At 47.3% G+C, this 23,630-nt stretch overlaps 1 protein-coding gene across 6 annotated transcripts in view; it reads left to right on the top strand.

Annotated features, from left to right (window-relative positions):
* Nucleotides 1-23,630, top strand: part of LOC105497299 (paired box 5) — a 195,774-nt gene that overhangs the window by 60,514 nt on the left and 111,630 nt on the right. For all 6 annotated transcript variants that reach the window (XR_011612705.1, XM_071078015.1, XM_071078013.1 and 3 more), the window contains one exon: nt 6,387-6,562. Coding sequence is in view for 5 of the 6 variants with exons in the window: in XM_071078015.1 (XP_070934116.1) it covers nt 6,387-6,562 (176 nt within the window). In the remaining variant the exon portion in view is untranslated. The remainder of the gene's footprint in view (nt 1-6,386; nt 6,563-23,630) is intronic.

Genomic DNA, 23,630 nt, shown 5'->3' with positions numbered 1-23,630 from the left:
GTAGTGCATAAAACAGGAATGGGATCTGAGAGTTATTCTCACAGTTTCTTCTTTTCTTTTCTTTTCTTTCTTTCTTTCCTTTTTTTTTTGAGACTGAATCTTGCTCTATTGCCCAGGCTGGAGTGCAATGGTGCAATCTTGGCTCACTGCAAACTCCATCTCCTGGGTTCAAGAGATTCTCGTGCCTCAGCCTCCTGAGTAGCTGAGATTAGGGGCGCCCACTACCACGCCTGGCTAATTTTTGTATTTTTAGTAGAGTGGGGGTTTCACCATGTTGGCCAGGCTGGTCTCGAACTCCTGACCTCAAGTGATTCACCTGCCTCGGCCTCCCAAAGTGCTGGGATGACAGGCATGAGCCACCGTGCCCAGTCTATTTTCATAGTTTCAAACAATTTAAGAGTAAATATATCCCTGTGAAGAAAAAAGAGAGTTATTCCTGTCTCTGACTTTCCCCCAGCACTCCCACTGCCCCCAACCAACAGGCCTCTCATCACATGAGTGCTCATTCAAGAGAATGGGATCCTCTTGGTTGGCTCAGGCAGTCTCTTAGGGGTGGGATGGATTATAGCCAGGGAGTCCCCTATAAAGACTGCACAACAACCAAAATGGGAAAATAAGTCAATGGTCATTTAATACTACTTAGCAGACAAAATCCGGGTGGATTTTGGTGGAGAAAGGGGTTAGAAATGATCAACTCAGCTACCTTAGCTTACTATCGGTGCCTCTGAGGCTCAGAGGGAGAGGAATTTGCCTGGGCCCACACAGCAAGTAAGGGCAGAGCTGGGGCTAGAAGCCAGGACTGCTGGCTCCCAACCCTTTTCCCACTGGGCCCTGCTACTGCCCTGCCATGCTAAGGAGCAGCTGTGAGGATGAAGGAAGCTGTATAAGGGCTCTGGCCTAGGCCTGGGTTGTGGAGAGGAACTGGACTCTGAGAAAGGCTAGAGGCTGACCTGGTGGCTCTAGCCTCCTTTCCTGGGGCTCTACAGCCTCCAGATGGGGTTACATTCCAAAAGCCATGATGCTAGAAGGGATTTCAGAGATTCATGTTTGTTTTTATATTTTTCCTCCCAGTGAGTGTCTACAGACATAAGGTGCATGATAATTTTTAAAGAAACAAACCAGAACCCTCCAAGAAAAATGCAAAACCCCTGAATCTGCCGTGCTCTGAAGAAAATGGAATGGGTTTATGATCTTTTAAGACACACAAGAGACAGCTTTCTCTTGACAGATGGGAATCTGAGGCTATTTTGCTTCCTCCCTTTTTGCGTGACCAGACCCGATTGTGTAAAGCTTTTAGCTTCAAAGCTGGGTTGTGAATAATATTGGTTTAACCTGAAATTTAAAGCCAGCATTTCTTTGCTCCCTGAGACGGGGCTTCCTGCCCCTTGCTCCCCTGAAGCTAGCTTCCAGAATGTTAATTCTACGAGCCATGGTTGACTAAGCCCAGCACTGGGTCTATTACATATTATTTGATTTGGAGTAGAAAAAAAAGATTTAAAGATACCATGCCCCCTGTATACCTTTGTACTTTCGCCCATGTCTGTCCATATATTTAAGCATACCATTCACATTGTGAGTTCAGACTTTTCTCCCTGGAATAAAATGGGTCTGAGCATTTCTGTAGCCTGCCTCCAAGACCACATTCTCCAATTAAGTCAGACAGCATCTTCACGGTGCAGATGAGAAATGCTACGGAAGCTTACACCGGAGGCCTGGAGGTTCAGACCTGCCCTTGTGCAGGGGCTGATTTGGGGTATTCATTTTTGCAGCTGTCTCTGAGCATATAATCTGTTTGTTGGTTCATTCTCACTGAGGACCCACTGTGTGCCACACCAGAGGCAGGACAGAGGGTCCCTGACCTCTTAGGACCATGTGCTTTTTCCTTCAGAGTATTTACCTTGGTTGATACTTGCACCTTTACTGGTCCGATTATTTTCAATTACTGTTTGCCACCTCCTCTGGACATAACTCCATGAGGACGATGGCTGGGTCAGCTTTTGCCCATCACTGTGTCCCTGGCATTAGCACTCACTAAGCTTGGTGGAGGGAAGAATGATGAATGAGTGAGGTCAGATGGAGGGATCCTGACATTTTCAGATCAGACATGCAGAGTGATGGTGCATGTCACACTAGTCACAGGTAGTACCAATTCGTTCATTTATTCCACAGATATTCGCTTTGGAGGAGAGAGAGATGAATTACCTCCCACCTTTCCCCCGAAGGTAGCTCATAGCACAGTGTGGGAGTGAAGGGTCCAGGGGCCGTGGTTTCTAAGGTAAGGGAGAAAGTGGTCAGAGCCCTAAGAACGGGAGCTGGAGGACCGGCTGGGGCATGAAGGAAGGAATCCTGGAGGAGGAGACACGTGTGCCTTCTGGCTGTGTCTGTCTGAAAAACAATGCCTGTGTCCCTGGGAGATGGTTTCCATTCCATATGGGCACAGTGGATCACCTGCGGCTCAACAGGCCAATCAGCGTATCACCTTTAAACACCCACAAATGCAAGCTCCTACTTCCGCCGGCCCCTAGTAGCAAAAGAGGAGGCTTGGGAGCTGAGTTTAGAAAGCATGCCCTGACCTAAAGGAACGAGCGATTTGGGCCCTGGGACTGAGAAATGTGGAGGGCACATGCTTCCTCAGCACTTCCAGTAGCTCCTCAAGACTCCTGCAGCAAGGCTCAGATCCTCTCTCTGGCCTCTGGGGTTGTCTGGCTCGATCCCTCCCAGCCTCTCCAGATTCTCCTGGGGCCTCTTCCCTCTCTCCCTCTGTTCCTTTCACCCCCTTCTCTCAGGGCCTTTGTACCGGCCCTTTGTCTCCCCAGTCTGGCACCCTCTCTGCCCCACCCCCTTTCCCTGGTCACTCCTCACTGTTCCATGCAATTCCTCTTGGAGACTTCCCTGACTCCTCTCACAGGAGGCCACTCCCCTCCCCATTACACATGGTCACATAGATATGTTTTTATGCTCTCTTTTCACCCTAGCATCAGTCACAGTTGTTTGTAATCCTATGTTTATTCGTGTGATTACTTGACTAAAGCGGGCTGCCCTCTCTAGATTGTAGAGAGAGAGGTTTGTCCTGGTCATCACTGTATCCCCTGTTTTTGTTTATTTTTAAAATGTATTTACTTAAAAAATATTACCTGATACAGAGTAAATATTTTATCAATATTCGTTAAACCAATGAATAACTGACTATGTGTTTTGGAGTGTCCGAAGCCTTCTTAAGGAAATGACAGACACTATTGCCTTTATTTCCCTAGTAAAGGAAGCAAGCGAGGTGCTGGTGGGGCGAGAGTGGTGAGGGCAATCGTGGGACAGGGTGAGTGCCCAGAGAGGTGGGCTCTGCCCAGCTCACAGCCCTTCCAGGAAAGTCTACCTGCCTCAGCCTCCCAGGTGCTGGAATGACAGGCATGAGCCACTGTGCCTGGCAGCCTGGATATCCTTACAGGCTCAGTTGACAGGGGCTGTGGCTGACTCTCAAAGAAACAGAGCAGGATGCAGCCAGTTCGCTTCTGGGGAGACTCTGCAGAGAGGGGCGCGGGTCCAGCAAGGCTGCCTGGGCTCAGAGGCTGTGTGGTGTCCTCGGGGGAGGGTCTCCTAACACCCGCTGTGTGTACGCTTGAGGGCCTGTGTGCCCTGAGCCTTTACTCTGTGCTGGGCTCTACTGGGTGACCAGACAGTGACCTTGCCCGCAGGGGCCCTCAGTGGATCCATTCCCTCTGAGTTTGGGCTCTGAGCTGTGGAAAGAGCCTGGCCCATGAGTCCCGTGGGAAAGGGATCAAGCCTGAGGATGTCTCTGGGAGGATGGCCTGGCTGGCTGGGAGAGGCCCCCTAGAGGGGCAGAGTTGAGGCGGTGTGATGGAGCAGCCTGGGTGGGCCGGAGAAGCTGGGCACTGCCCTGCTGGGGACAGAGCCAGGCCTCGGCAGGAGTCGTTAGGAGATGGCTGACAGGAAGGAGGCGTCGCTAAGAGTTTTGGGCCTGGCTGGCAGGGTTGGGGCTGGGAAGTATAACCAAAGCTGGTGGAGGGAGAAGCTTTTTGAAAGTGATGTGCCCCTTCTGACAGGGAGGAACTTGGGGGTGCACTGGGGACCAAGGCCAACATCATGCTTTCGCAGGAGTGACTGGGACCAGGATGACTGGGCAGAGCCACAGCTGAGTAGGAAAAACTGAGCCGTCTTTCCTGGTGTGCGTGTGCCTGTGCATGTGTGTGCAGAGAACCTTTGAGAAAAGGATCATTTGGTGGGTGCTGACCAATGGAAGAACACTGTAGGGCAGACAGACTGGGCCATGAGCTCCCGTACCTGCTAGTCTTGGTGACCTTGTGGGAATGGTCCCTGTGGGGATGGGCCATGATGGGAGAAGGGTCTCTGAGGATGATGTCCTCTGGGCAGGAGCAGGCACCTGCCTTGTGGAAGGCCAGGGTTACGGGCTGCTAGAGGAGGGGCCTAGGCTTCAGGCTGGGGAACGTTGGTCAGAGAGACCAACTTCTGCCTTGGCCCACATGTGGGAGCATCTGGTGACTCAGGCTGTGGCCCAGCCTACAGTATCCTCTTGGGTCAAAATTAGTGGGGAATCCATTTTCTCAGAGGGCTCGTGAGCTGCCTCTGAAGGCCCTTCCTATAGAGGATGCTGGGTCCTCTGAGCCTGTTGGCTTCTACAGGGGATCTGAAAGGCCAAAACACAAAGCTGCTATCTTTGTTCAGATGTCAGCCCTGCATTGCAGTTGTCTCCAGAGAAGTACAGTTGAAGCACTGACTTTTGGCTGAGTCTTGGTGACACCACATCCCACTGCTTCATGCTCCTTAGTCTGGCCTCATTCCTCACATGAATGGGAGCTGGCCATGACGGATGAAGTCCAGTCTAGGGCAGGAGTGTGCTGGTGGGGGCGGGGGTCAGACAAGGCCTTGAGTAAGGGCACCTTTTAGCATGAGAGCAGACCCATGCTGGTTTTCCCCAGGGCTTCCTGACTGCAGGAAGATGTCCCAGATGCCTCACCTCTGGGCCTGGGTTTCAAAAAGCCTCTGGTCAGCCTTGTGTGAGCAATGTGGTTCCAGAGAGCCTGGGGAATGATGTACCCCGTGAGGCCATTTGCTCGCTGGAAACATTTGCCCTCTGTGCTTGATTTTATTTTGAACAGTTCCAGCTTGAGACTCAACAGAAGATATTTCATCGCATTTGTTTCTTTATTGATAATTCATAATATTTCTTTTGACATGTAAGCATCATCACCGGAGACTGTTACAGTGTGAATAGCTAACAATACAGAACGCAGAGGGAATTTAATCTTATACTTACTTAATTTACATTTTGTAATAGGCAGTACGTTTAAACTTCTGAAGCCAAACCAAACCAAAGAAAAACATGCCGTGAAAAGTCTCTCCCCCTCACCTCCACTCACTCACTTCCCACCTCCCTGAATGAGCAACCACTGTAAATGTCTCTCATATATCCTTTGGAGAGATCCATATTGCACATAGTCTTATTTTCTTCCTTTTTACACAAAAGGTTGTACATTATACATGCTGTGCTGTACCTTGTGTTTTATTTTTTAACATAACAATGTATCTTGAAGATCTTTTCATATCAATTCACAGAAGGAAGCCTCATTCCTTTCTGCGGCTGCGCAGTTTTCCATTATGCAAGTATGCCTGGCTGCGTTAACCAGCCCCCGCCCCCAAATAAACTCTTGGGTTGTTTCCAGTCTTTTGCTACAAGAACCTTGTACATACATCACTTCTCACATGTGTAAGTTGAGCTGTAAAATAAATTCCCAGAAGTGCAATCGCTATATTGAAGGGAAAGTGCATTTATGGTTTTGACAGATTTGTCGACTTGTCTAGCACAGGTGTTGTTACCACTTCCACCAGAATTGTATGAGAGTCCCGTTTTCCTACAGTCTTCCTGGCACAGTGTTTCACTGACCGATCACATGATGTGGTAGCAAATGTCCAGGGTAAGGACCTCAACTCTGGGGAAAACTGTACCTCCCAGGAGTGTCTTTAGGACAGGAGGGGCAGGAGCACCTGATGACTAGGCCTGCGGGTCAACCCAAGCTCGAATTCTCAGGCAAACCAATAAATCTGTCTAGGTCTCAATCTTCTCATCTGCAAAGTGGGGAGAATAACCTACTTTGAGGGTCATCATGAGGATTAGATGAGATGATGCATGTCAAAAGGACTTTGCACAGTCCCTGGCACATGGCTTCGGGAGGCTGGCCCTGCACTTAACAAGCAGGTGACCTTGGCCAAGGCGGTGCCTTACCTGCCGGTGTCTTCTCTGGTCAGGGAGGGAGTTGGGGTTAGGTCCTCTTCGTAGTCTCAGGGTCTGACCTGTCTTTCTTCAGCAACATGTATAACCTCCATTCACCCTTCCTCTCTCCTGCTCATCAAAGGTATTCAGGAGTCTCCGGTGCCGAATGGCCACTCACTTCCAGGCAGAGATTTCCTCCGGAAGCAGATGCGGGGAGACTTGTTCACACAGCAGCAGCTGGAGGTGCTGGACCGCGTGTTTGAGAGGCAGCACTACTCAGACATCTTCACCACCACAGAGCCCATCAAGCCTGAACAGGTACGCCCCGTGATGCATGCCCGCCACACCTACCACTGCCACACCGGCCCAGCCACTTTCCTGAAGGCAGAGTCATCTGGCAGGGGGGTGTGGGTGAGGGCACACCAGGTTCTTCTCAGAGAGGTCTCTTCAGTGTTCTTGGCCAAACTTGGGCAGTCACTACATCCCACAAGGCCGGGAGGGCTTGTCTGGGGCTCCAGTCGCTGGCCAGCCGGGGGGTGGGTGACTTCTCTGGCTGCTCTCGTGTCCTTTCCAAGGACTCTCTGGATAGAAGATCTTCCGGGACACTTAAGGTGGTCTTGGGTCATTATCTTGTCAGTCAGGGTGATGGTGGAAATATGTAACCAGCACGTGGCCTGGGGGCTCACTGGCCATGAACAATGGAATGACGGAGCAGGCGGGTATCCCACTGTCTGCCCTCTCACCGGGTCACCCTGTCATGCTTTTAGTAACTGAATCCAAGAGTCTGGAGATAAAGAAATGTCTCATTGCACAAACTCCCACCTGGGTTATTTGCAAGAGAGGGAGAAAGCAGGAGGGCCAGCCCTGGCTGACTGGCTGTCTGCTATACCCTGGGCGGAGTAGTCACTACCTGTGACTATAGAGATGGGATCACGAGGCTCGGCCCAGTGAGAGGCTCCTGAGGCCTAACTAACGTCCCTGGAGTACCAGATTCAATTCATAAGACTATTTCCTGACACCCAGTGTGTGCCAGGGGCTTGACAGGTAACCTTGCAGGCTAGACATGGCTCTGGACCGCCAAGCGCTCCCACCTGGTGGGCCAACCAGAGAGACCCCACAGACAATAACTTTCCCCAGCACTTTCCTCGCTGGTACTAGTGGTGAGAACTGGCGGCACTGAGCTTCCACTAAATGCTAATTAGAGGATGCTTCTGAATTTTCTCCAAAAAGTCATTCCAAATAGTGTAGGCTCCCTGCACAGCTCCCATGGAGAGGCGAGGTGCTGGAGAGAACCGTGGGTGGTGAGGGAAGAGCAGGGCCTCTGGGGCCACCTGTCTGTGACAGTCTGTCTGTGTCCGAGCAGTTTCTGTGAGAGCTCTTGCAGACCTTCTAGCCACTTTGTTTTCAGAGGGTTAAACCAAGGTCCAGAGAAGCAGAGCAACTTACCTAAGGCCATCCTGCAAGACATGCATTCACATAACAAATACGATGAGTGTCTACTTTGTACAAGCCATGGAGCCATGCACCGGGTCACATCAGTGAACAAGATGGGCTTGGACCTCCCCTCAGGGAGCTAACAGACTTGCAGAAGAATCCCAATAAAAGAATTTCCTGAAGGGTCATGGGTTACTGGTGTGCTTGGTGCTGAGGAGGAGGTGTCTGAGGTTCTCTGAGAGCCTAAAGGAAAGCCACAGTGGCCTCCTGGGAGAAAGGTATTTATGCTGAGCCTGAAGGGAGCAAGGAGAAGGGGTGTGGGGGTGGAGGGAAAGTGCCTGGCAGAGGGGACAGCAAGTGCAAAGGCCCTGAGTTGAGAGGGAGGCGGCAGGAATGAGGAACGGAGAGAGCGGGTGTGGCTGTGGCTCAGGGATGAGCGGGGGGTGGTGCTGGGGAGGTGGGCCTGGTCTTGTAGACTGGGGTGAGGATGTTAGTCTTTCTCCTGCAAGTCGAGTGATGCCTCTGCTGGGTAGGACACGGTTATGGTGCTGGGCATAGCCGCCCCCACACACTCTAGATCCTGGGCTTCAGGGAGGAGAATCTGTTTCCATCACAAGCACCCTCCCCGCTCTGCTCAGAGCCCTTCTGGGAGAGGGCAGAAGGCACGTTTTCTCCGACATGGGAAGAGAGTGAGAGGGGACTGGATCAGGGAACCTTCCTGGATGTGGCCTGTCCTTCCCTCCAGAATGTGGAAGAAAGTTTATCTTCTTCTTTTTTTTTTTTTTTTTTTGAGATAGAGTTTCGCTGTTGTTGCCCAGGCTGGAGTGCAGTGGTGCCATCCCAGCTCACCACAACCTCCGCCTCCCAGGTTCAAGTGATTCTCCTGCCTCAGCCTCCTGAGTAGCTGGGATTACAGGTGCCCGCCACCACGCCCGGCTAATTTTTTTGTGTTTTTAGTAGAGACGGGGTTTCACCATGTTGGCCAGGCTGGTCTTGAACTCCGGACCTCAGGTGATCCACCCGCTTTGGCCTCCCAAAGTGCTGGGATTATAGGCGTGAGCCATTGCGCCCAGCCAGAAGGTTTATCTTTTTTTTTTTGAGATGGAGTCTCACTCTGTCACCCAGGCGGGAGTGCAGTGACACAATCTCTGCTCACTGTAAGCTCCGCCTCCCAGGTTCACACCATTCCCCCGCCTCAGCCTCATGAGTAGCTGGGACAACAGGTGCCCGCCACATATGCCTGGCTAGTTTTTTTGTATTTTTTAGTAGAGGTGGGGTTTCACCATGTTAGCCAGGATGGTCTCGATCTCCTGACCTCGTGATTCACCCGCCTTGGCCTCCCAAAGTGCTGGGATTACAGGCGTGAGCCACCGCGCCCAGCCAGAAAGTTTATCTTCTAATGGCTGACAAGATCATGTAATTTTAGGGGTAACAGGAACCACAGAGGCAAGATTTCAATCCTCTTGTTTTTTTAGAGGCCCAGAGAGAGGACAGGGCATGTCTGAGGTCACCCAGCAAGTGAGTGGGGAAGAGAGGGGATCCAGGCCTCTGCACTCCACCTGGCTTCTGCAGCACAAATGTTTCTAAGAACCCCTAATTAACGCAGACACTTCGTGCGAGACTCCCTCTGTGTTTCACATGACTGTCATGGAGACTCAGAATCTGTACCATAGCTGCTTTAGCTCAGAGTGCCCAGGAAGACCATGCAGACTGCAGGGCCTCATCCCTGAGTGGTCTGGAAGCCGCCCATTGATTCACTCACTCACCTGCTCATGTGCCACTCCTCTAACTTCTTCCCTGATCGTGGGCTGAGAGCCAGGCACAGTGCCAGGTGCTCATCAGCTCTGCCCAGTCTCACAAGGGCAGTGTGCTGTGGACTCAGAGCCCACAGGACAAGAGAGACTGTTCAGAGGGCCCTATGAGGTGTCAGCCAGAGAGGGGGACGTTACCTGGGTTGGGAGCATTATGGACAATGGCACTGAGGGGGCAGTGTTGGATGGGGGGCTTGAAGGACAGGTCCCATGGGCTCATGGAGAGAGAGGGTCTGATAGGGAGGAGACCTGATTACAAACTCTGTGAGGACTCAGCATCTCCAGTGTCCTTCAGAATGAGCGGGCACGCCTGCAGGCCTGTCTCTGACTGTGCGCTCTGAGATGGTGACTGCAGGTGAACTGTGTGGCGGGATAATGACTGACCCAGTGTTTTCTGGTTAATCTGCTTCACCTCCCTGTAATGTGTCTTAATGAGGAGAGATGGAAGGTGAGGCGGTGGCGCTGCCCTGCACACACACACAGGCACTGGACTATGAATGACATACCCTCGCGCCCGATTCCCAATCACTTAGGACAAATGACGCCCGAGCAAGGGGCCGCAGGCTGGGAAGGGATGTGCGTCAAGGGTACAGGTTCCTTGGGCCCCTCATGCTAGCTCTCTGAGAGGTGAATGTTCCACAGGCCTTGCCTGTGAGCCGCAGCGTGGCATGGCGGTGGTGACAGGAAGGGGGCCTGAGGTGCTGGCCACGGAGGCTGGCTTTCTCTTCCATTTTCGAGCAGATCGAGCTGTCTCAGTTTGTGTCTGTGTGGCCTAGTGCCCTGGATGGGGGCCTTGCTGTCACTTTCGTTGAGCAGCTTGGTGGGGAAGAAAGAGCACTTACTGGCCTTGGGGTCGGGAAGCTTGATTTGAGTCCTGGCTCTGCCCTGCTGAGCAAGTCACTGTTTTTCTGGACCTCAGTTTCCGTATCTGTGGTAGGAGTAATCATGATTTTGATGATGACAACAAGAAGAACAGCAGCAACAACTGAAGCCGAACATGACAACAGCGATCCTCCTCACCTATACACCATAGCGTTCAGTTCACGTCCATCCTCTCATTGGACCCCCAAGGCAAATGCCTGCCAAACAGGCTGGGCACGATTTGGGAGCCCCATTATACAGATTGGAACTTTTTTTTCACAGATTGTTTACTCAGGGAGTTTCTGAGATTGTTGAACTGCAGAGCTGGAATCTCATCTCAGGGTCTTCTGTCTTCATCTCATGCAAGATGGTTCCATGGGCCTCCAGGTCCAGGATGATTCCAGGGGCCAGTTTTCTGGCTGGTTGATTTCCAGACCTGGCCTATTGCAGTCAGAGTCTGCCTGTCATTCCAGAACTCTCAGAACTTGCCATAGGTTTGGAGAGGCCACATCCTCCCAGATCCTCCCACCCTGTCCCCCATGGGAAGAACATTCCTCATTGGGGCCAGGCAGGGGTCCTGACAGTTACTGCTGTTAGCTCGGAGCCTGCCCCACCTTGCAGCTTTTCCCGCCAGGATCTACCTGGGTGGGTGGGCCCAGGCTGCTGGCTTTTATAGGGAAACGTAGTAAACCCTTTGCCATGGGTGGAAGGGGTTAATGTTGACCACTCCTGGAGCAGTGAAACACTTCCTTTTCAAAATGGTTTTTGAAAAAGCAATTCTCTTTTCCGTACACGTGGAGTGAGTAAAAATCATGTTGGAGGAAGAGAAGAAAATAAAGCTGCTGGTGGTGAGTGTGTGTGTGCGCACGCGTGTATGTGCGTGCGTGTGTGTGTATGTTTCCAGCAGTGGAATCTGTTTCAGTAAAACTCCCATTGACGTTGTCGTCGGCGCAGCGCTCCTGGTGGCAGCGGGTCCCTCCTCCGGCCGCCACAGGAAGGCCGTGGAGCACAGCCTGCCGTATTTACTCTCGGCAGACTATTAACCAACACCAGGCTATTAATCTGGCTTTTGAGCCTTCACTAAAGCCCATAAAAGCTCACAGTTGTCAAATGGAGTTCATTTTAATTTCCTTTCAATCACAGTAAATTATTCAGGTGATAAATCAGCTGGAGCAGCCTCCTGGCTGTAATAGAAACCCTAATTCCTGGCTAATTATCCAGCCCATTGCTGCCAACAGATCAATACGGGTGCAAAATGGAACGGGCCAGGGCCCTCCCTCCCATTGGGCCAGAGACAGAGAGACAGCTGGGGAAGGGGATGTGCTGCTGACCTCCCAGGAAGTTCAAAGGTCATAGGGGGTTAAACCAGGAGAAGGTCTGTCCCTTGTCTAACAGAGATAGCCACCAGAAATGCCTCCTGCTGTCATCAGCTGCTTTGCCCTCTCAGTGGTGGCACTTCTCCAGGCTGGTAGGCCGAATAGGATTCTAGCATTGCCTTCTCCTGTGGGCATCCTGTTCCTGGGAAGGGGCTGGTTTGTGCTTCTGAGCATGATTGAGCTTGGTCATCAGGGGTGGCCTGAACCTCGACCATGAGGCAGAAAAACGGCTGGGTACCCTGGGGAGAAAGAGGACGTGCTTTTTTTCTTCAGGGAACTCGTTTTCCTTCATTGTGGATCTATATCCCACCATGAGGAGGGGAGAAGGAGAGGAGGGGGTGGGGAGACAGGTGGGCCAGGCTGAGAAAGGGGAAGGCTTCCTGGAGGAGGTGCCTTGAGGGAAGGGCAGAATGCGGCCCTGTGGCGATAGCAGATGGCTGGCTGGAGAAGACGTTCTAGGCCGAAGGAGCAGCACAGGCAAAGGACTGTGCAAAGGGAGGAACGCAGGTGTGGGCAGAGAGCTGCAGGGGGGCCTGAATGGTTGAAATGGGGGGCAGTGAAAGGAAGTCAGGTACAGTGGGGTGGAGGAACAGGAGGGCACCCCAACCGCAGAGGGCTGGAACGCAGAGGTGAGGTGTGACTGCTTTGAGGGCAGTGTGTCCCAGAGCCTGGGATCTGTGGCCTGGATTATTCTGCTCACCTTGGAAGCAACCTTCACTGGGACCTCTTGCCTTGTCCTGTTTCTGCGACTACCATTGGATCTCCTTCTTCTTGAAGCCCGCCTCCCATAAAAGTCCCTCATGGTTTCCCACCACTTGAAACCCCAACCCCAGACCTTCATCCCCATCACACCCCTTCACCATCCCCATGTCCCTCTGCTTGCTCACGAGACGCTTGGGCTGTGGCCAGGCCTGACCCTTCACTGCCCACACAGGCTGGGCTGCTTCTGTGTCCAAGGGGGCTGCTGCCCATGGCCCTGCCTCTCCCAGGACTGGCGTGTGCCTGTGTGTGCGTGTGTATGTGCATGAACGTGTGAATCCCAGGTGAGGCTCTGAGCACGTTTGGTGACAGGTACTACAGTTATTACTTTCTTAATTTTGTGGCTCACACTCTAAACTGCTGCTCACTGTTTCCCTGCCTGGAACATTCTTTCAGCCTGTTTCTAAAACCTACCCTGTCCAGGCCCTGGAGGAGTCCTGCCTGCCCTGTGAGGCCTTCACTGACCCTGCACCAATTTGGCCTGCACCAACTTGTCTCTTATCTGAGCTCATAAATGCATTGGGTTTTATTGATTGCTGTAGTAATTGCTGTAGCTACTGTGTATTCATTGCTTACGGTGTGCCTGGCTCTGTTCTGAGAAGACCGTCACTTACCCCACCTCATTACCAAGTCACAACTCCTATCATCCCCATTGTGCAGACAGAACAGCTGAGGTTTGGTGAGATGAGTACGGTGACTTAGCTAAGGGCACACAGTAAATGTGGGGCCAAGATCATAAGCCAGGTCCTTGGCTCCAGAGCCCCGGCCACTGGGATACCCCCAGTTGCAGCACAGGCTACCCACTGACTCTTAGAGATGGATAGTTTCCTGGCGATGCAACCTGGGGGTTCAATTTTCTCATGCAAGGAGCTGAGCATGAGTTAGGAGGTGCCAGCCCTGCCACATGAACCAGTGTGGTCTCAGAAAGCATAAACAGAAGTCTAGGGTGGTGACTGTCCCATTCTCCTCTGAGCTGGTTCTGTTCCTCTCACCCTGCCTCTCTCCTCACAGGGCTGTGCTCAGGGCCAAGCTCCTTCTTTGCAGACAAAGTAGTTTGTGCAGAAGAGCCAACTGAAAATTCTTACATAGGAAGCATGACTGGAGAAATTTGGGCCATTTGGTCTGATGAAGAGAAGGCTTGAGATTGTGAGCAAGGAAGAAGACAGGCTAAAAGAACTCAGTAATAGCCCAAGCTTTCTGACAGTGGAATGGGCCTCCTTGTTAAGTAGTGAGCTTCCCGTTGCTGGAGGCATGCAAGTAGAATCTATCCATTTTCATATATGTGGTTTTAGAAGTTTAAGAATCCAGAGAGCTTAATTATCTAAATGCCAACACCTTTCCAACCTGAAAGAATGATTCTAAGATAAGAAGAATGAGAAGGGTTTGGTGGGAAGAGGGGAAGGGGTAGAGAAGACCTTTTACACTGAAGCACCAGGAGAGGCACTGGAGGGCAGTTCCCCCCAGGAATTCTCACTAGGGTGGACAGAGAGGGTCAGTCTGCATCGCAGGAGCCATGGCCCTGAGCAGCAAAGGGGTGGGGGCTGCAGGGTCTTGGGAGGCCATTGGATGATTCCGCTTCTCTAGTGCATGGAGCAGGGCTGGGGTTCTGGTGAAGATGCCAGGGCCAGGATACTGGTGGCTGCTGTCAGCCTTGCTGCCTCCAGACAGTATCTGGCCTCCTCTGCCCAGGAGTTCAGGGCCAGGTCCCATGGGGGAGGGGTAGGCTGGTCAGCACAGTGGCAGAAAGTGGTATGTGGTGTTAGTGAGGTGGGAGGGGACGTGTAAGTCCCCCCGCATGCAAGGGGACTTGTGTGCCGGGGCCAGGGCCTTGGATTGTATTATCTTGAGAGCAAAGAGAGGCCTCTGTGAGATTTTAGACCAGGGAGTATCAGGATCCAATCCAACACAGAGTGGAAGATTATTCTTGCAGCTGTGAGGAGACTTGGAGGGCTGGGGGACCAGGAGGCTGTTGCTAGGGTATAAGCGACATTGCTGTACCCCTGAAGATGGTTGCCTGGGGCTGGCTTCTCTCCAGTCTGTAGTATTGCCCAGGAAATGTAGCCCCATCATGCACGACTTCTCTCCTTTCCCTTCTGCTCCCCCACCTCCTCCCACTTCCCTCCACCAACCCCCCAAATCTCCAGCCAGGCCCCCATAGTTCCTAGAATTAGCTTGAATTTGATTCTGAGCTTCCTGATGGTCAAAGCAAAATGGGAAATGCAATCAGTTGTGTTCTTCTCGTTGTCCGCCAGTGGAGAAGAGTCCAGTTCCTCAATGGAAGCCATGGTTTTTTTTGTTTGTTTTGTTTTGTTTTTCTGACATTTAGAGTGGAAGGAAATTTTCACAGGGGCTTTCAGTGGGTAGACCAGTGAGGCAATGATCACGGTCCTCAGTAGCACATTTAGAGGCCCTGCAGAAGGTTGTATAGAGCTTGTCTTATGGATAAGTGTGATGCCCACAGGCTAATCAGTGCATTTCTACAGGGGCAGGGCTACTGTGACCATGTGGCTCAAGAAAGCAGCCTTTCTGATAGCCCAACTAAACTAAGAAAAATCCCAGACCCTCTCGGGTAGCTGTTCTTAGATTTTCCAGCTTGATGCTCTGGGAAGATACGCTTTGGGGCTTTGAGACCTCCTGCCTCCCAAAGGGTACCCCTGGGAAAATGTCCTCCTTAGGTGGAAAAGGTTCAGTCTATAGGAAGGTGCCTCCAGTGGTCATCATCAACTGCATCAGCTCAACTCTTGATGAGAATACGAATTTCGTAGTTTGCATTGACTTCTCTGGTGGGGGCTTGGTAGGTAGGGGCTTGGGGAGGGAGAAGTCATATGTTTTAGAGATTAAAGAAGGAGATGGTAGGCTGGATGTGCTTTTTTTCAGGACTTCCCACTTACCATAGTACACATAGTATTTGCATCACACACTGGGATAAACAGGATGCTCGTGGCCAGAGGCAACTGGCCTATAGGCTTTAGCTTTCCCACATGTCCCCTGGTCATCCAAAGGCTAAGAGGGTTTGATATCTTGGCACACTATTTGTAAGGCTCTGCTTTTGTGGATAGGAAGAGTTGGGGTTTGGTTGGAGCTTTGAATCTTCTTTCTTATTCTTCCTCTGTAGGGTTGCCAGCCTAGCGAAAATGGACAAGGTACTGATTTGGGTACTGAACAAGTACCCAAATACTCACACCATACCTTCCCAACCATTTGGGAAGGGGCTCTGAAAACCTGAGTTGGGTAGCACCACTTAGCTTTAAATTAAGCACCCCTTAGAGGAGACCTAAGTGAAGCTTCTGGTACATTATTTCCCAATCTGACTGCCCTGTAGAGCAGACCCTCCCTGGCTTACCCACCCAGTTGCAGGTGGGGAAGATGGAACTGAGAGATGGGACTTAACTGGGCCTTCCTATGGGAAGCCTGAACAATGTAGAAGCTTGAAGTTCCAGAGAAAGGCTTCTGAGTCACAAGGCACAGTGATGCCACCCACCAGGGAGCACAGCTCACTGCATGTCTTGGGCTCTGACCAGTGGGATAAGTGACTCCTCCCATGGCAGGGAGCTATAAGAGGGTGGAGGCAGGGGACAGGGCTTCTCATCCCAGTTGTTCCCAGCAGGAGGAGAGGAGGTAGAAATACCTTCCTGAACACTGAGCTGCTTAAGATTTAACTTGTACGCTCTTTTGCCTTCAGAATGAGATAGTCACAAGGATTATTCCGAATTGTTGCTCCCTAGATCTCTAGAAGTGCTGGGTACCTCTAGATCAGCCATACTCTCCCTTTATCTATTTATTCTATTGTCATCATCTCAAAGTGATCCAAGGATGAAAATTACATGGACTCTATGGGACCTCAGCCTTCTTCACTTGCTTTGCTGCCAAGAATATTGCCTGGGGATGCCCATTTGTTTCTAAGTAGCTTGTGAAATATTTTCTAAACAGCTGAGTAGTCTGTCTTCCTGTGGACCAAGCACAAGGACGGCTCCCCAATAAAAATCGTCCCTGCTTTGTAATGGTGGGGGATGTTTGAGGGAATCCTGGGCAAGCTGCCGTAGTGAAAAGCGTGGGGTTCTGGGCTTTAGTGATGGCTCTTGGGCTAGTCACTCTGGGTCATGGGTTTTGCATTTGGGGTGTGAGATTTCCCTGGGTCATCCTTGAGATCCATTCCAGCTCTAACATTCTGTGAGTGATAAGACAAATGGGAAATCCGTCACTTATTTTTATTTTGACTTGTTTACAGTTTTTCCTTCTGTCTGTTCTACTCTTTTTGATGACAGGCAAATTCTGTGTTTATGGGGTTTAAAGATTACAAGTGAATTGTCAAAGAGCTGCCTGCCCCTTGCTGGGATGTTCTTTCATTCATTTATTCATTCATTCATCCAAGAAATTTTTACAGATATGACATGTCAGTGACATGGACCACCTGTGCTGTGTTATGTGGCATAAAGTAACAGCAATTGATGCAGCCAAAGGTACTGTGTGAGAATTGACTTTTGAGTAGAGATGTTTCCCCTCAAACAAGGCTATCCAATATTTGCAATTCAAAAAAAAAAAAAAAAAAAGGACAAAAGAACAGATAATTCTGGTCTTACACCATGTTTGTTTTGAGGGTGTGTCGGAAGTTTGACTTAAGGAAGTCGGCTACTTATAAAACTCTTAAAAAAAAATAAAAATAAACATTTATTGTTTTATGAATTATTTTTTTAAAAAGAACATAGATTTCTGGTTCTTATAACAAAGTCTGAGCTATCGTAGGCTCTCCTATTGCAAACAACTGGATCAAATAAAACAATAAAGCATTATATATATGTATATATTTATATATATATATATACTTTTTTTTTTTTTTTAAAGAAAAAGAGGGAACTCCTCAGCGGTTGGAACTTAAAAGGCAGCTCAAAACCAGAACTTTAAGTGCATGAGCTAATGTCCTGGTGGCCCAGGGCATGTGTTCTCAATATAGGCTGTAGTGAACAGGGGCTGGGGTTTTGATGCTGATGTTGAGACAAAAGATGTAGCCCTAGAATTGTGTGATATATGGGAGTAGGAACCAAAGCTCCTGCAAAAAACTAGAAACCGGCAAGGGCTGCACTTTCCATGAAATGGGCACGAGATAAGTTTTACCTATAGGCTGAAGGAGGCAGTAGGGAAATGTGATTCTACATGGGACTCAGAGAAAAACAAAACTTTCTAAAAAATTGAAGAATAGAAATAACATAAAAACTGGATGTATATTAGTGAAATCCCTGAGATGCCTCGCAGATGCATATAAAAAAATTTCATCTGGATCCTTCCACAATTTAGTATGTACAACATGTCTACAGAATAAATAATAACTACTAAATAAGCTCACAATTTAAAAATGTCAAACCACCCAAGAAAATGAGGGAAAGTTAGGAGACATAATCAGGAAAATGAGTATTCCAAGAACCCAAGATAACAGACAATTTGAAAGAGATTAGAAAATGATTAAAGAGATGAAAAAGACTAGAAACCATTATAAAAGAATAAAATGCCATGAAAAAAGAAGAAACAGACTAGAAAGAGAAGCAATTAAATTTTCTAGAAATAAAAATTATGATGGTCAGAATTAATTAAAAGTTCAACTGATGGATTAAATATCAGATAAGACATAGCTGAATAGAAAATTAGTGATTTGGGAAGAGACAGAGCTGAGGAAATTCTCAGGAACACAACATAGAAAGCTAAAGAGTTGCGAAATATGAGAGAAAAAGGTAAGAGATAAACCAAAATATCATGCGAAAGTCCAACATACACCTAATAGTTGGTATGGAAAAATAAAAACAGAGAAAAGAGGCAATATTTGAAGAAATAATAGCTAAGAGTTTATGGAACAAAACTGTTGCAAGACATGTATCATTAGATTGAAGAAGCATGCTAAATCCCAAGCAAGTTAAATAAAAATAAACAGACATCTAAGCAACACTTCAGTGAAACTGAAGAACATCAAAGACAAAGAGAAAATTATGCAAGCAACCAGAGAGACAGTATAACTTTTAGACTGACAGGGCACTTTTTTTAGCATTGTTAAAAGTCAGAAGACAACAGAAAATATCTTCGAGTGTTCAGAGATAGTAATAATTACCTCGTACTCAGATAAATGATCATTTAATAGTGAAGGCAAATAAAGACATTTTCAGATAATGGCAGGGAGAGTTTACCACTCACAGACTCTTGCTGAATTGCTAAATCATGTACTTCAATAAGAAAGATACGAGAGACTTGCAGTTTCAGCTCTGACAAGTGAAGTTTTGACACCATCACTCTGATCTTTACAATAAGAAGTAAAGCTGAACAAAAGGAAAATCAACACGTTTTCTTGGCTTATCAGAGAACTGAGGTCACAGAGCAAACAGCTACTCCCAAATCTAGAAAGTTGTAAGAGTACAGAGTTACAACTGAGATCTGCCAGATTAACATGAAACCTTAATATGTCTAATTACTTCATGTATCATGTACAACTTTCAACAAAATATTAGGCAAGAAAAAAAAAAAGTAAGAAGAGACAAAGTAAGCATGAGAACCAGACTCAGACTTTGGAATTATTAGACAGGTAATTTTTTCTTTTTTCTTTTTTTTTTTTTGAGATGGGATCTTGCTCTGTCACCGAAGCTGGAGTACAGTGGCACGATCTCAGCTCACTGTAACCTCAACCTCCCAGGCTTAAGTGATTCTTCCCTCTCAGCCCCCCAAGTAGCTGGGAGTGCAGGCAGCACCACCACATCTGGCTAATTTTTGTATTTTTTGTAGAGACCAGGTTTCACCATGTTGCCCAGGCTGGTCTTGAACTCCTGAGCCCAGGTATTCAGCCTGCGTTGGCCTCCCAAAGTGCTGGGATTATAGGTGTGAGCTACTGTGCCCAGCCAAGATAGAGAATTTAAAATGACTATAATTAATATGTTAAGGACTATAATGGAAAAAGTAAACAAAATACATGAACGGATGAGTAATGTAAGCAGAGAAATGGAAACTCTAAGAAAGAATCAAAAGAAAAATAAAAAACACAGTAACAGAAATAAAGATTTTCTTTGATGGGCTCATCACTAGACTGGACACAGCTAAACCAAGAATTAGGGAGCTTGAAGATAAGACAATAGAAACTTTCCCACACTGAAAAGCAAAGAGAAAAAAGGATGAAAAAACAAAACCAAACCAGAAAACCAGAACAGAACATCTAAGAATTGTGGGGTAATTTTAAGAGGCATAGCATATTTATAATTAGGTTGCCGGAAGGAGAAGAGAGAAGGAAGAAGAAGAAATATTTGAAATAACAATGGCTGGGAATTTTTAAAAATTAGTGACAGATGCTAACCACAAATGCAGAAAACTCAGAGAACACCAAAATATCTACATTAGGCATATAATATTCAAATGTCAGAATATCAAAGACAAAGAGAAAATCTTGAAAGAAGCCAGAGGTAAAAATCACCTTACTTATAGGGAAACAAGAATAAAAATTATAGTGGATTTCTTGTCAGAAACCATGCATACAAGAAGAGAGTGGAGGGACATATTACAAGTGTTGAAAGAAAAAACTCACCAACCTAGAATTTTATGTCATGGGGAATTCTACTTCAAAAGTAAAGGACAAAATAAAGACTTTCTCAGTTAAACAAAAATGGAGAAAATTCATCACCAGCAGACGTGGCCTAGAAGAAATGTTGAAAGAAGTTTCTCCAGAGGAAGAAAAATGATACAGTTCAGAAACTCAGATTTACATAAAGGAAAGAAGGGAGTTGGAGAAAGAATTAATGAAGGTAAAATTAGACCTTTGATTTTTCTATTCTTAATTGATCTAAAAGGTAACTGTTTGTGTAAAGTAATAACAATGTATGGAGTGATTTATTACATATGGATAAGTGAAATGAATGGCAGCAATGTCCTAAGGGACAGGATTGAGGAACTGAGAATATTCTATCAGAAGGTACACGATTGAAGAGGAATAGTATCATTTGAAGGTGAACTTAGATTAGATATAAATGTATATTGCAGACTCTAGGGAAAGTACTAATACTAAAAAAAAGAAATATAGTTGAAATGCTAACAGAAGAGATAAAATGGAATTGTATGGCACATTCAGTTGAAACCAGAGAAGGAAGAAGAGGGGAGGTAAAGAAACAAAGAGCAAGTTCAACAAGTAGAAAAGTTACAAACATAGTAGATATGAATCCAATTATATCAATAATCACTTTGAATGTGAACGGTCTAACTATACCATTGGAAAGATTGAAACCCTGTCTCTACTAAAATACAAAAAATTAGCCAGGCCTGGTGGCGTGTGCCTGTAATCCCAGCTACTTGGGAGGCCAAGACAGGAGAATTACTTGAACTCGGGAGGCGGAGGTTGCAATGAGCTGAGATCTCGCCATTGTGCTGCAGCCTGGCTGACAGAGCAAGACTCTGTCTCAAAAAAAAAAAAAAAAAAAAAAAAAAAAAAGGGAGATTGTCAAAGCATATTTAAAAAACAAAAGGACTCATCCATATGTTGCCTACAAGAATGATACGAAATACAAAAGGAGAGAATGGGATTTAAGAAGTGATGGTAACCAAATACATAGATAAATGAACAATAATCTAAATAGGTTTGTCCAATAAATAATATCACCTGTAAAAATAATTAATAGTTTCGGAGGTTTTAAGCAAAGTAGAAAAAAAGGCAACAATAATATGTAAGATTGGGAAGACGCTGATCTAAGTTAAAACATTCTAAGATTTTTGCATTTCATAGGAGGAAGATAGATATATTGATAAACTTAGGCTGGGTTAGGTCAAGGATGCAGGTGAGCAAATTAAAGATAACAATTAAAGGGTAACCATTATGGTAGTAGAATGCATAATGTGCAAACCAGAAGCAGCAAAAAGAAATATTTAGAATACTTAGTGGATCCAATAGAAGGTAAGGGAGAAAAAAGGTAAATTAAAAATATAAAATTACACAATAGAGGATAGAAACAAATAAAAATATTTGAGTAGTCTCGATAAATAGATTAGATTTGCAAGATAAATAGAAGACATGTAAAATAACCAAGAGCCAGAAATGTGGTGTTTTTAGTAATTAACCTAAAACAAAATGGTACTGAAAGGTTGCAAGGACTGAGACAGGAAAATACGGACCAGGCAATACTAACCAAGTAAAATGTGATAGATTAATCTCATTATCAGATGATATAAACTTGAAGGCCCAAAGTATGCTCAAAGACGAAGAGGATTATTGCTTAATGATAACAAGAACAATTTATAGGAAAATATAACACTCCTGAATCTGTATGCACTTAGCAACAGTGTTCAAATATTTAAAGCAAAAAGTGTCAATGAACAAATGAACAAATCCCATGATATTTTGGGGAGACTAAAATGCCCCTCTTGTTAATGAATAAATAAAGCTGACAAAACATTGGCAAGGATATTTGGAAGATATGCACAACATAATTAACAAGTTTAATAAAATAGACATATGAAAGGACAACAGTTAGAGAATACATTTGCTTTTTGAACACATGGAAGGAATACTTCCATGAATGCCCATTTATCCTGCCCCTTACTTATACCACCCTACCACCCTACTTCCCTACCCCCAAATATGTCTTATAAGGAACTTGTAGAGGAAGTGGAACTGGCTGGCCTATAGAAAAGAAAACTCATGGCTGGGCGCAGTGGCTCACGCCTGTAATCCCAGCATTTTGGGAGACCGAAGTGGGCGGATCACAAGGTCAGGAGTTCGAGACCAGCCTGACCAACATGGTGAAACCCCGTTTCTACTAAAGATACAAAACATCAACCAGGCATGGTGGCACGTACCTGTGATCCCAGCTACCTGGGAGGCTGAGGCAGGAGAATGGCTTGAACCTGAAAGGTGGAGATTGCAGTTAGCCGAGATCACGGCATTGCATTCCAGCCTGGACAACAGGGCAAGACTCCATCTCAAAAAAAAAAAAGAAAAGAAAACTCAGTGGATACACAAGAATGTGATCTGATCTAAAAGGGCTCCTGTGGAGAAGGAACAGAAGCAGACTTCTTTGTAGTTCCAAGGGGCAGACCCAGGATTTAGGTGGAAATTGGAGAGAGGCAGCTCTCGTCTCAGTTGAAGGAAGCCTTCCAAGCAACGAGCTGCCTAAATGCGGATTGGGCTGTGAATCCTCTGTCACTGAGAGTGTCTGCTGTGGGCAGTGAGGCCACTTGGGAGGAAGACTGAAGAGGGGTTTCCAGTGTCAGATTGGGACTTGGAAGAGGTAACCACTAGGGTCCCTTCCAGCTCTGAGTTTTGGCATCCTGTGATGTGTGTGGTTGCATTTCCTCTCTTTTATTTTGGAGAAAAGATAAATTTGTTGATTCTTTCCCGATGTCTTGGCTGTGAAACCAAATGGGATGACTTTATTGAAGACCATCACATAGTACAGCTCAGTGTCAATGCTTTTAAGAAGGTGCAGACCATTCTTGGGTCAGGGCAACAGAATTGGTGATGTTTTCATTTCAGGCTCACCAAGAGGACAGATAACTTTATCTACCTATTGATTATAGTAGTTCAAGGGTTCCTGGCAAGAGCCGGCTCATCAGGATGAGAGCATGAAAGGAATATGATGACAAACAAGCTTTCAGAAGGAATTTAGGGACTTAGACGAGTTCTAAATTTCAGGTTAAGGTCCTATCTGTGGCCATCCATGGGGCTGGAGCTGTGGAATAGAAACTAAGGCCAGTGGAGTCAAAGAGGTGTTGCTTAGGGATGTTGAGGGTAGGTGAAGATAGTGGTGGGAGGTCCCGAGGAAGGGGGAATCTGCCAGGAGGAATGGCTGCATTTCACTCACAGTATGAGGGGATTGGCTTGGGCAGATAATGCGGAATTCTGAGGAGATGCTGTGGTAGGATGGTGTGGTGAGCAATGGCATGGAATTGTGCAGACCCCATGCCTGGCCCAGAAAGGCCTGGGGAGAGGACGGAGTTGTGCTTTCTACTGGGGAGTGCGTCAGGGACCCATGCCTGGAGGACTGCTGGAAGTAGTATAGTGTCGTGGTTAAGAGCACAAGCTTCAGAAGCACCTGCTTGTGACTTTGCAACCTATTATGTTAGTTTTGAGCTCACGTAATCTCTTGGGAGATTGTGGTAATAAAAGTGAACGTAGGCTTACCTCTGGAGTCTATG

The sequence above is a fragment of the Macaca nemestrina genome, chromosome 14 (assembly GCF_043159975.1).
Source record: "Macaca nemestrina isolate mMacNem1 chromosome 14, mMacNem.hap1, whole genome shotgun sequence".
Classification (NCBI taxonomy): Eukaryota; Metazoa; Chordata; class Mammalia; order Primates; family Cercopithecidae; genus Macaca; species Macaca nemestrina.
This window is presented reverse-complemented; position numbering and strand designations above follow the sequence as displayed.